The sequence below is a fragment of the Branchiostoma floridae genome, chromosome 8, assembly GCF_000003815.2.
Source record: "Branchiostoma floridae strain S238N-H82 chromosome 8, Bfl_VNyyK, whole genome shotgun sequence".
NCBI classification, from domain to species: Eukaryota; Metazoa; Chordata; class Leptocardii; order Amphioxiformes; family Branchiostomatidae; genus Branchiostoma; species Branchiostoma floridae.
Window position 1 is genome coordinate 23,862,443 of NC_049986.1, and position 12,889 is coordinate 23,875,331.

At 41.4% G+C, this 12,889-nt stretch overlaps 1 protein-coding gene and 1 long non-coding RNA gene across 2 annotated transcripts in view; one reads left to right on the top strand and one right to left on the bottom strand.

Annotated features, from left to right (window-relative positions):
- Positions 1 to 12,889, top strand: part of LOC118422004 (cap-specific mRNA (nucleoside-2'-O-)-methyltransferase 2-like) — a 51,144-nt gene that overhangs the window by 1,309 nt on the left and 36,946 nt on the right. Inside the window, exons 3-5 of the mRNA XM_035829506.1 lie at positions 722 to 829; positions 1,066 to 1,152; positions 1,740 to 1,858. Of these exons, the coding sequence (XP_035685399.1) occupies positions 722 to 829; positions 1,066 to 1,152; positions 1,740 to 1,858 (314 nt within the window). The remainder of the gene's footprint in view (positions 1 to 721; positions 830 to 1,065; positions 1,153 to 1,739; positions 1,859 to 12,889) is intronic.
- On the bottom strand, positions 4,453 to 6,021 carry LOC118420726. Its single transcript, XR_004831783.1, has 4 exons — positions 5,985 to 6,021; positions 5,429 to 5,666; positions 4,965 to 5,074; positions 4,453 to 4,475 (listed from the first exon to the last, which is right to left on the bottom strand). It is a non-coding gene; the product is annotated as an uncharacterized LOC118420726 (long non-coding RNA).

Below are 12,889 nucleotides of genomic sequence, written 5' to 3' on the forward strand. Positions count from 1 at the left end.
CTTCCGTCTAGAATTGGTGATTCTCTACAAGTCACCCGGACTCCAGGAAGAATAGTGACATATCAGTCACTAATGGAGATCTGTATAACCAAACCAAACCAAACTTTGTTTAAGGGAAGGCAATCTCTGCAACTGAAGAAGATACATTGTATATGAATGAATGAATGAATTTATTGCTCAACAATCGCACAGGGTACAATGTATGGCAATTAATAACAACTAATAGCTATACAGACAGTAGTACTAAGAGGCTACATATATATATAGTCATGTACAGAGATTATTTCTGGACGTTTCGAGTGACATCCATCACTTTTCTTCAGCATCTGTACACTGGCTGAACAAGTTAGTACTAGATTGAATATAAATTAAAGTATTTTACCCTTCCAGTAAATGTCTTCAACCTACTTTAATTGTTTACTTCGAATTTGGAATGATTTGGGAAAATCAAAGCAAGTATTTATTTTCAAATAGAAAAGACAAAATACAAGTTAGAATATGTTTAGGACAAACCTTTTTTTTTCAATTACTGCCATTTTGAATTACAAATTAAAGAATTAAACAATTTGAAAACTGTTGAAACAAGAAGCAGATGGAAAAGCCAATCAGTATAGTATAAAGATTCGAAGCTATGATATAAACTTTTTATTTTATTTGTAGAGTCAACTTCAATCAAAAGTTCGTCTTGATGACTCTGTGATCCTTAATTTTGCTGTTTCAGATTCTTCTCCCAGAGAATAGACCATTGTTGACAAAGTTGCAAGAAGAATTTATGGAGTCGAGTGAAGAAGAAGCATTCCTTGTCTTGAAGGGACAACAGCTGTCTCAGGTAGGTTAAGACACTTTCACATTGACAAGAAACGTGCTGATCCACTTATGATAAAGTAATAAAAATATTTTTTCTAGTTATGAGCAGATGGCTCACAAGTTCATTATCATTGGATACTATTTTCCAGTGACAGCTATACAATCTACCCTGACTTTCAGGAGTGAAGAAGATAAGATAAACATAAAGTTTGAATTTCTAGGTTAAACTGAATATTCCCTTGGTATTTTTCTCCTCAGTCCCTGTTGCCCAAAGTCCTGTGCCTTACCAACTCCAATGTCTTAAAGATGCTCAAACCTTATCTTAGTGCCGGACTGGGGCCAAAGGTGGGTGCAATTTCTTAAAAGACTCAAACAGCATCATTAAGTACCTGGTATGCATCTAAAGCAAATAATATGATTGAACCATTAATGAAGTAAATCATTTTTTATCCTGTAAAATTTTTTTTACATGATCTTGACATATTTTTATGCTTTTAATGAATAACTTTGAGGGGGATCCATGAAAAGCTAGTAAACATACTAGACATACCTCTGCTCCCCCCTGCGTGTTTTTTTTCAGTACTATCATATTTGTTTTCAATTGTCGAATATGTGCTGAAATCAAATCATCAGTTACTGATATCCATTATGATACTAAGTGAGACATGGTCTCCCTTTCTTTTGAGATACTAGTAGGACAGGGACTTGTACAATGAAAAGCTTTGTGGTTCTTCTGTACTGTTGCATAATTATGAGGAGAAGAACAGAGACAGACAGACGCATGCTGAGAGAGAGAGAGAGAGAGAGAGAGAGAGAGAGAGAGAGAGAGAGAAAGAGAGATGCATGATAATTCTATACCTCTTTTTGCAGTTGCTCTGTAAGAATTGCCACTTGTGTTACATTGATGTAATAATTTTCCGCTTTATGGACAGATTTTCAGTGTTGACTCTGACCCAGTGGAGATGTTCCTGGCCCTGAAGGAGGTGACACCTGGTGGAGACGTCTCACCTGTGTCACCTGAGGACAGGACAGGTGTGCTGCAGGACTCCAGGTAAGGAAAGGATTATCTAATTTGTCAAGTGGGTACTTGTGTCAAGTGCCACCTGTTAGTCACAAATATATAGTTAACTGTTTGAATTCTGCCATACATTGCTCACACTAGTGCAAAAGACTGTATGTGAGTGACTGTGTGGATCCAAACGTTAAGTTTTCCCAAATAAGAACATTCAGGCCTGCCAGAGTTAATAGTCATTTATTAAAGAGGACTTAGTCTTAAATAATTTGCAAACACCACCATATCAAAATCATGCGACTGCAGCCTTCTTTGCATAATCAAATATTGATTAAAACAAGTTTACAAATTAAAGCTGTCAATATTTCATGCATGTGTGAGGCCTCCAGATGCTTAGCTTACTTCTAAACTGTTGTCGCGTGACATTTAAGCAAACTTGATGACATAACATGTAACGTTAGTTCACCTATATCTGGCGTATGGTAACCTATATCCGTTGTACATAAAAATAGGGTATTTGGGGATCGTTAAGTCGATAGAAGGTAGTTTCACATTGCAATATCTTGAAAATGTTAACATTTGAAACCCACGTCGTTGACCTGCAATCTCTAAGTACTCAATTTTTTAAAACAACGAATTTAGGTTACCCATGGATTAAGCTGAACTGGTGTTATATCTTTAAATACGTCAATGAAGGTTAGACATCCAGGTAATAAAAAATATATGGCATATAATAGTTACTCATGACAAGCAACCGGATTCAGTTGCTTATCTGGAATGAGCAACTATACTAACTGCTATAACTAACTTTGGCATTAATCATCAAATATTTTGATAACGCTAGTTTACCTTTATATGCCGGGTAACCTTTATCCGTTGTGTTCGAGAACAGGGTACTACGTAGGGATATCAAGTCGACTTACAATGCATGGTTTCAAATTGTACATATTTTGCAAGTATTGCAGTTTGAAGCCTCTGTCCGTCGACTTGGTATGCCTAAATAAAATGTTTTTAAAAGCAACGGATATAGGTTACCCTGCGGATAAAGACCGTGAACTTATATTCAATAAATCTCTATGCCCTGCATGATGTAATCATTATGATAATCTTTAACTTCTTTTAAAAGCATAGCAGGATATATGGCCTCTAACGTCTTGTAAAAATAATGCATGCCTTGAAGTTCCTCATGGCATGTAGAGCATGAACAGTGTTGCAGCCACGCCCCCTAGCGGCAGCACGCTTGCATGGCGGGCGGCCCCGCTCCCTGTAAGACAGAATGGCAAAACTGTTGAGGATACTAGCATCAAATAGTACACACTCTTTGTTATAGGCCACTCCAATCTATTTTTTTGGTTCTCGGATATTAAATTCTTTACAACACTCAGCTAACCGGTGCAATGGCCGAGTGGGTAGAGTGTTCGCCTTGCATTCGGTAGGTCGTGAGTTCGATCCCCGGCCGAGTCATACCAAAGACTTTAAAAACATGTACATGCTGCTTTCTCTGCTTAGCACTCAGCATTCGGGAAAGAGTATGGAAGTTGAACACACACCACTACCAGTGGACTAGCCCCCTGCTGTAGTGATTGCGTTGTGTGGCCCAAGGGCTACTGAAATAGAGATGGGCGCCGCCCTATGTGCCATCAGGCGTAGGAAGGACTTTAACTAACAACACTCAGCAGAAATTGATGATGAAAAGTTAGCACTAGTCTAAGTCAGAGAAGAAAAACTTTCATCTGATTATATTTACTTCTAGAAATGTTTGTACAGGTACAGGCACAGACTTCTTGGCCTTAGATCCTGTTTTCATGTTCAACTTGATAATTATAATTTTCAGCATCGTTCTAAAAAATCTGATAACCAACAATCAAATTGGTGTGGCCAATGCTACATGGGTTTGAACCTGTTTAGGAGGGAGTATCTTGTTCATTAAATCTGTGCATGCATCCAAAGCAGCACAAACTGATGGGACGGTCACCCCCTTTTACTAAAAAGGTTTTTAGTTGGTCGTAACTTGGTACTTACTTGGACATTCACGCCCGGTAATGCTGGGAGCACTCAGGGTTACGTTAGATGGCTTGCCTGGAAATGACAAGAGAGGTAGTTTAGGTATACAAGGTTTGACTGATGGATCATCTGATTCTGATGATCATCAGCAAACTTTTACAGCGATAGTCGGACTGCAGGTAGCTTATATCATATTAGACAGAAACATACATGATACATGTATTGGTCTAGATACGGCAGCCATTTTGGGTCATTCGGGGTGATGCACCAAAACAAGGCTGGAGTTGTGAAGCTGTTAGTCTGTACATATCGAAAGCCTGTATAATTATTATTACAGCATGGGTAATGGAAATTATGCAAATTAGTAAGTGCCTTTCATATAGGATCCAGTATTTGATTATGCTGCTCATTGGGTCTCTGACACGGGTAGGCAACAGTTGGCTTTTCAGTCTCATCTTCACACCATGCTTCTGTGTGGCTCTGTCTAGCGGGCTCACCCTAGACCGCACACATGTAGCTACCATAACGTTAACCATGAAAATTCTTAACTGACTCCTTACCACACAGCTTGTCGGAGCAGTTGTCGTTGCCGTTTGCACACTGGGTACAGGCTGTGCCACTGGTGTAGGGCTTCTGTCCACCAAAGTTACCTCTGTGTAGAAAGTACGGAAAATAAAATAAGCCATGGTTCTCTGAAATTATTGACATTGGATATTGATATTCAAATAGCAATCTTTTGCTTGTAATGATGGCAATGTAAGATGTACTGGCATGTTGGTGTTACAATGTGTTTGGCCCTGGGTTCAAATCCCCAACATGCCACCATCGTTGTGCCCGTGGAAAAAAAGGGCCTGCAGACTTACGCGGGAGCGTAGATGCAGACCACTAGGTTAGCGTTGTTCCAGTCGACAGTGGCGAGAGTGTCACACAGCTTCACACCGCACCCAAGTTGTTTACCAATAATAACAAACAAACAAACAAACAAACAAAGCCTGCAGACTTACGCGGGAGCGTAGTTACACACCACCAGGTTAGCGTTGTTCCAGTCGACAGTGGCGAGAGTGTCACACAGCTTCACCCCGCACCCAAGTTGTTTACCAATAATAACAAACAAACAAACAAACAAAGCCTGCAGACTTACGCGGGAGCGTAGTTACACACCACCAGGTTGGCGTTGTTCCAGTCGACAGTGGCGAGAGTGTCGCACAGCTTCACACCACACCCAAGCTTAGTACTGGCAGCCCACACAACCTGAGTAAAGTGTTGGCGAAAAGAAATATTAAAAGAGTTACGGATATCATTAATAAACTTTGTTACAAATAAAAAAAAGACCTCTCACAAAAAGACACAAAAACTCTCTCACAGACACACACTCAGACACAATTACACACACACACACATACGCATGCAAGTACACACACACACACACACACACATACACAATGTAAACAGCTACAAACAAGCACACGCACACACACACACACGCACGTACACACACACACACACACACACACACACACTCACACACTGAAAACCATTGTAACAGTTACAGATTTTAGGTGCGCTGAATCTATTTTTTTGCAGAATGTAGTAGGACAACCTTACCTGTGTGTAATGCCCACAGACTGCCCCATCCTTACAGGAGTTGCTGCTGAAGGTGTAGTCACACACCTGACGTTCCTTACCTGTCACACACCTGACTGTTCCTTACCTGTCACACACCTGACCATTCCTTACCTGTGTGTAATGTCCACAGACAGCCCCATCCTTACAGGAGTTGCTGCTGAACGTGTAGTCACACACTTCTCCATGCCAGTTCGCAGTTTCCTTCCCAGCTGTGTAGCTATGGTGGATTAACAATTAATGAATGTTAGCTGCCTTAGCAAGCTTTACAAGTCTGGCTTTTTGGGTTTTATTTCTATGCCTTTTTCAGTTCAAATTCATGACAGTCCTTTTTTGAAAATGACAATATTTTAAATTGTCTAAACCACCCAAAAAGGTTTAGTCGCGCTGAGAACAGAAAAAGCTGTACCTTCACTTCCTATGGAAACTGTGTGACTGTGTAACTTGAAGGCACAACCCTCAGTCTCTGCTTTTAAGTTGATTTTTCAATTAATATATACTATATATATATAGCATTATAAGTTGTGGTAATACAGACCTTCCCGTGGCGGTGTAGAGGTTCTCCCCCACCGACCCCTGGTACGTGTCCCCACGGTTGGGGTTATGTGTGAAGTCGCAGCCGTCCGCCCATCCCTGCGCTATGGTGGCCAGGCTGTCATCCCACTCCTGGGTATAAGGCACACAGAAATCATCATGTTTGTGTCTGCTGAAAGGAATAAGATTTGTAAAAGTTCGCCCTACTCCATGGTTGGAGTTGTGTGTGAAGTCGCAGCCAACCGCCCAGCCCTGGGATATCGTCCCACTCCTGGGCATAAGGCAAACAGCAAGCATTATGATCGTTGTGTCTTCTTAGAGCAAAATGCACATCAAAGAAAGGGGACTACATAGCAAAACTTCTCTCAGAGTCTGTACTCCAGACAACTAGTAAGGAATGAATTGAATGAACCATGATAATTGCTTAACAATTGCACAAATTTAGAATGTACAATGTATGGCAACCAAAAACAACAGTTACTGTAACTGTAACTGTAAATGCAGAAACTTTCGTGGTGGTTTAATGTTTTTCATGGCAGTAAGAGACTACAGTGCATGATGCTACGGCAAACTTAAAACCACCGCAAAAAGTCCTTTTTCCCGCTTCCGCGAAATTAAATCCCAGCAAACTTAAATGCATTTACTGTCATGTAGTTACAAGGCTATATACAGAACAACAGTACAATCATGTAGCCCTTAGTGATCTGGTCTCGCATTTGGAATAAAGTAATATTTGATTATTGATGATAGCAGTCACTATAGCGGTGATAACAGACTTCTTATCAATCTTGGAGATTGGACACTAATTGCAGTCCTGTTATACATCAAGTAGAATGGAGGATTCACTTCCTTTTGAAGCATGTCCACCTAGTTTGATTGGTGTGGCTTGTTTCTTCTTTGAGCGTGCGTGCAAGCAACAGTTTTTGACATTCTTACAGGTGTACGTGTACGTGACAAGCTTCAATCATGTTAACAATCAAGAGATGAGCTGTCATGTCCCTGGTATATCTCAAAACACAATGCTGCCATTGTTGTGACTCATGCACATCTATTCAGTATGTCTAAGGCCAGACCAATTTTATTTGCTGGTTCTCTAAAGGCTAAGTGTTGTTGAATACTGTCCCTAGCGCACCTTGAAACTGTACCACTAGGGTTCAAGCATCACCAAACTGACCATGCCAATAATGGCTCTGAGCTTTTGGCTTAATGGTTAGCACTGCTGGGTTTGCGATCTGGTGGCTGGGTTTGGCATGGGTTCAAATCCTGGGAGCCAGGAGACTGTTTCTACTTGCCTCTTGTTTCAGTACACACAGTTACAGGGAGTGAATGTACAATATTGTGATAAGATGCAAGTTTTTCTCCCAGATTTCTGTTTTGACAAGTTAGTTTTAAGATGTCGAAGAACCAAGGAAATGAATTAGTATGGCCTATATAATCTAATGCATTTTGCTAGCAATATATCTCAAAACAAACCTCAAACATATTTAGTATAAAATTCAATATAGAATACAACACAGTGTATTCCGTATCACCCGAGGTACCAGCCCGACCGTAGGAAGGATTGCCCGAAGGCTGGAGGGTGATCCGACCCGCGGGGGGGCTGGGACCGAGGGTGATGCAGAATACACTGTATTTAAAATTTTTACGTCCAAATTCAAATTTTCAACTGTGCCGTATTCGGCTAGTTCGAAATAGTTCGATTTACTCGAATGAAGCCTGTGTGATACAACTTAGAACCCGTGTGATACGGAAAGTTATCACATGGCCCGGAACACCGGTATCAAACATTTTTGCGGCCCTGAGGCCTCAGGGCCGCAAAAATGTTTAAGTATGACATAATAAAAGTTATATCCTATTCAAATGTCCTGACCATATACTCCATGTCGGTCGCGGTGGGGCTGACAGCCTGCCTGTAGTAGTTGTGTGCCTGCAGGATGGTGTTGATCTGGTCCTGAGTCAGATCCGTGGCACCGAAACTCCCTCTCAGGAACAGCAGAACGGCAGCTACACACAACACCTGCATGTTTCTGGCGCTGGTTTGCTTTGAATTTGTCAAGCCTGTAAGAAAAGCATCATTCTGCTTTGTAAAAGTTCATTCTGTATTTATGAAATGCTGTCTGAAAAGACCCCAAGACTGCCTTAATTTGCTGTTGTCGACCTGTCATTCGACATATACACTGTACAATGTGTGACGTTTTTTTCACACTTTGATAAGTTTTAATTATTTAAAGTACAAACTAGAAGGTAACATTTGCAAGCAAATACATAATATTTACCTTCACCTCGTCTAGCATTAGATTATATAACTGTTCTTGGGTGTTTATACATACTCAAAAATATGGTGACCAGGCCCTCTAGCTCTATCCTGCCACTTGCCACACAACAAAATGCAAATCAAACACTTCAGGGTGTCTGCTACTTTACCAGTAAACGTGGTGCTAGCTGTCTGGTCCTGGTCCTAATTTGTTTATCGAAGAAGAAACAGCAGAGCAAAACAATATGTTCCCCTATTCAAGGCAAACATAATCATGCAGACTCACAGAGACACAACATTGTGTAAAACTATGTGTACTTACTTGTTAAGGCAACTTTTGGAAAGTTTAACGTTTTACTACCACTCACCGAGGTGACCGCACTTGAAGCCGGTAGTGTGTTGGCAGGAATGCCTGCTCCACGGCCAAAATACAAGTCAATTTTTTTTTCCACCAGAGCTCATAACCTGCCTGTGGTGAGTGGAACAATGTGGAAGGCGTGGCTATGATATATCCCTGGGGACTTCTGGGGACAGTTCCAGAACAAATACAGTTGTTCTTTGTGTTGTCACGTCAAGCTTTAGGCCACACCAATTTATTTTCTTGGCTCTCAGACAAATTTAGCCACATGTAGTATCTGAGTGTCAAGATTAAAACAGATAGCTGTGAGGAAAACTAAATTATGCATCTTGAACTGTACATATCATATCTCTCCCTGAGACGGTGTGCATCAAGGTGCAGCCCTTGGGCTCTGTTTTTTATTTAACGAGAACCAAGTGAACTTACAAAATTGGTGTGGTCTAACCACCCTTCGGGGTCACCAGGTGTACAGGCATTAGCGGCGCATGCAGTTGGTTATACATGCATTACACAGAATGACCGTTTATTACTGAGTATACATACATGTGTTTAATCCTAGACTTAAGTTAAAGTCACCATGATGTTAAGTATGTTGACGTCCAAGATAATGATTATACTTTGCACAGGGAACAGATTCTGATCATGCTTCACTACACTAATTGCTAATTGTCCTGGCACAAAGTCAAAGTTCTGAATTATTCATGATAGAATTTTACATGGCTGTCTGATGTCATGTTTGATGAAGCGTAACGCAAAGAGACAGAACGATGTATTGACAAAAATGGCCTTTATCATTACTGTGTGTATCCACATGGGTCTGTGAAGGAAAGTAGTTTTTTAACCTCCATGAAATCACCCATTAATAGCTGTGTAGAGCTTTTTTAGTAAATCCTTCTTTACAAAAATTACTATTATCTGCAACAGACCGTAGCATGCCCGGACAAAAGATGCGAAAACCAGTTCAGCTGCAGCACTTCAGCCCTAGGGTAACCTTAGGGGGCCTTAATTTGACCTTGACCTTCGTCTTCACAAGACTCATCCTGAGTGGGACATTACCATGATTATTTATCATCACTATATGCATAATTTTCAAGGTCGGCATGTTTTTGTCTTGCTCAGCTTGTTCCACTTGAAACTGGGTGAAATGACTCTTTTAGTACATACGCCGATTATGATGCAACACTGCTAGCTTCGATGTGTATTTTCTGTCTTGTATTGTAAACAATTCTACCACTCGATGCTATTTCAATCCTATTTCTCAGGAGAGAAAAAAGGTACAAGAGATAGGGCGAAAGCAGCTGTAGAACATCATGGCCACTTCTATCACCTTCCCCCGAACTTCCCCCCTCCCAAATGAGACATCTTATGTCTAGTACGTAGAGACTTAGGCCATACCAATTTAATTTGTTGGTTCTCGGATTTTTAAAACATTAAAAAATATATGCTCAACTGGAAAAAAAAAACATGATAAAAACTATGCAAGAAGACCAGGTTAATGCCTTGGTGCACTCACTTTTATGGAGTGAATACAGTCATATTTAAGTTTTCCTCCCTGCCCTTTATGATGTCCGCTTGCTACATTTTTATTTTTAAAAAATGAATCTGAGAAATCAATTGGCGTGGACTTACCCAGCCACAGCAAAGTCAGTTGATCTTATAATCATATAGACTCCAAAATGCCATGACAAGTAATCCTAGTTGTTGACATCAAAAGTCTGGCCGATCAATTACAGTGGTCACTGTGCAGAGGTTGCTGTAATTGTTTGTGATCTTAGTCATGCATACATTTTGTAATTATGTATGTTTCAAGCCAGGGTTACCGTAATATAAATTATTGTGAAATTGGCTTTAAAATGAATTTTCAAAGAGCCTTGATATCATAGGTCTACTACCGAATACATGTAAATGAACGACTCTTTAAGCTTCAATTTTAATCCCCAGTTGTGTTGGGTCATGTGTCGTAATTGCATGCAGGATATTTGGCCAGAACCCAAAGGTCATGGGTTCGAATCCTAATATCATTCTACTGATCCTGTGCCCTTGGAAAAGGCGCTTAAAACCTTCCTCACTCCACCCAAGTGTAAATTTATTGAAATAGATCCCTGGCTTTGGCTGGGGAGGTAAACATGTATAGCAGTGGAAGGATGAGGAGAGAGATGGGCTCAGCCTTCCAATACTGTGCCCTAGACACAATGGATAACAACCAACAATACCGGTACCTATGGTCTTATAACTAAAAGTCTATGGGTCTAAACCATTACTTTGTTTGTTGGCTTTAGAGAGCTTATAGCGTTCTTTTGTCACGGTGGAACTGTTATCTGTAAGATTTTATTAGTAACCAAAACGCTTGCGTGACTTTTAGAAATCACCTCTAGTAGTAGTAGGTAGTATCCATTATTTGATTATACTGCTGCTGGGATCCCTGAGACAGGGGTAGGCAGCAGTCGGATAGTCTTCACACCGCGCTTTCATGCGGCTCTTTTCAGTGGGTCCAACTCTGGGCTTCAACTTCATGATTTGCCTCGATGGCCGGAAGCACCAATTTGAAAGTGTTTTGTATAATCATTATTATAGTATAGGCTTTATCCCTCAGGACCTTCTCTGTAATTTACATGGTACACAGGTCCCCGACAAAAGACAGTTGATATCATTCCACCTTAAGAAGATGTGTCATTTGTAGCACCCAAGGTGTTTGGCTTTTAAGAGAGCTTTCTGTGTTCCTTTATATCAAGCTATCATTTGTAGGATTTTATCCGTTATATTAAGGCCACAACAATTCTATAAGTTGGTTCTTTCTAAAAATGATGATGTTAAGTTGAAAAAAGAGCCTTATATAGGGCTGTACCTTAGTACACACAATATAGGATGTGCACATACATTAAACTTTTGTAGTAAGTTAAATTGAAAAATGTTAACTTGAAAACAGAGCCTAATATTTAGGGCTGGACCTTAGTGCACACAGTTTAACATGTAGGGTGCACACATGCATTCAATTTTTGTAGTGAGGTGCAAAGTTTCCTCCCTGACCTGTGACATGATATAATCTATATTTAGGTGAAAAATTTACAGATACCATTTTTGCAAATGTGGACCTAATATGCCTGTGTGTGAATTATCCCTGCCCAGGTTACCCAAGCTGGTACAGATGACAGGGGTGGATGTGACCTAATATGCCTGTGTGTGTATTATCCCTGCCCAGGTTACCCAAGCTGGTACAGATGACAGGGGTGGATGTGACCTAATATGCCTGTGTGTGTATTATCCCTGCCCAGGTTACCCAAGCTGGTACAGATGACCCTGGGGTGGATGTGACCTAATATGCCTGTGTGTGTATTATCCCTGCCCAGGCTACCCAAGCTGGTGCAGATGACAGGGGTGGATGTGACCTAATATGCCTGTGTGTGTGTGTATTATCCCTGCCCAGGCTACCCAAGCTGGTACAGATGACAGGGGTGGATGTGACCTAATATGCCTGTGTGTGTATTATCCCTGCCCAGGTTACCCAAGCTGGTGCAGATGACAGGGGTGGATGTGACCTAATATGCCTGTGTGTGTGTGTATTATCCCTGCCCAGGCTACCCAAGCTGGTACAGATGACAGGGGTGGATGTGACCTAATATGCCTGTGTGTGTATTATCCCTGCCCAGGCTACCCAAGCTGGTACAGATGACAGGGGTGGATGTGACCTAATATGCCTGTGTGTGTATTATCCCTACCCAGGCTACCCAAGCTGGTACAGATGACAGGGGTGGATGTGACCTAATATGCCTGTGTGTGTGTTATCCCTGCCCAGGCTACCCAAACTGGTGCAGATGACAGGGGTGGATGTGACCTAATATGCCTGTGTGTGTATTATCCCTGCCCAGGCTACCCAAGCTGGTACAGATGACAGGGGTGGATGTGACCTAATATGCCTGTGTGTGTATTATCCCTACCCAGGCTACCCAAGCTGGTGCAGATGACAGGGGTGGATGTGACCTAATATGCCTGTGTGTGTGTTATCCCTGCCCAGGCTACCCAAGCTGGTACAGATGACAGGGGTGGATGTGACCTAATATGCCTGTGTGTGTATGATCCCTACCCAGGTTACCCAAGCTGGCGCAGATGACAGGGGTGGATGTGACCTAATATGCCTGTGTGTGTGTGATCCCTGCCCAGGTTACCCAAGCTGGCACATATGACAGGAGTGGATGTGACCTAATATGCCTGTGTGTGTGTGATCTCTGCCCACGCTACCCAAGCTGTTACAGATGAAAGGAGGGGATGTGACCTAATATCCCTGTGTGTGAGTGATTCT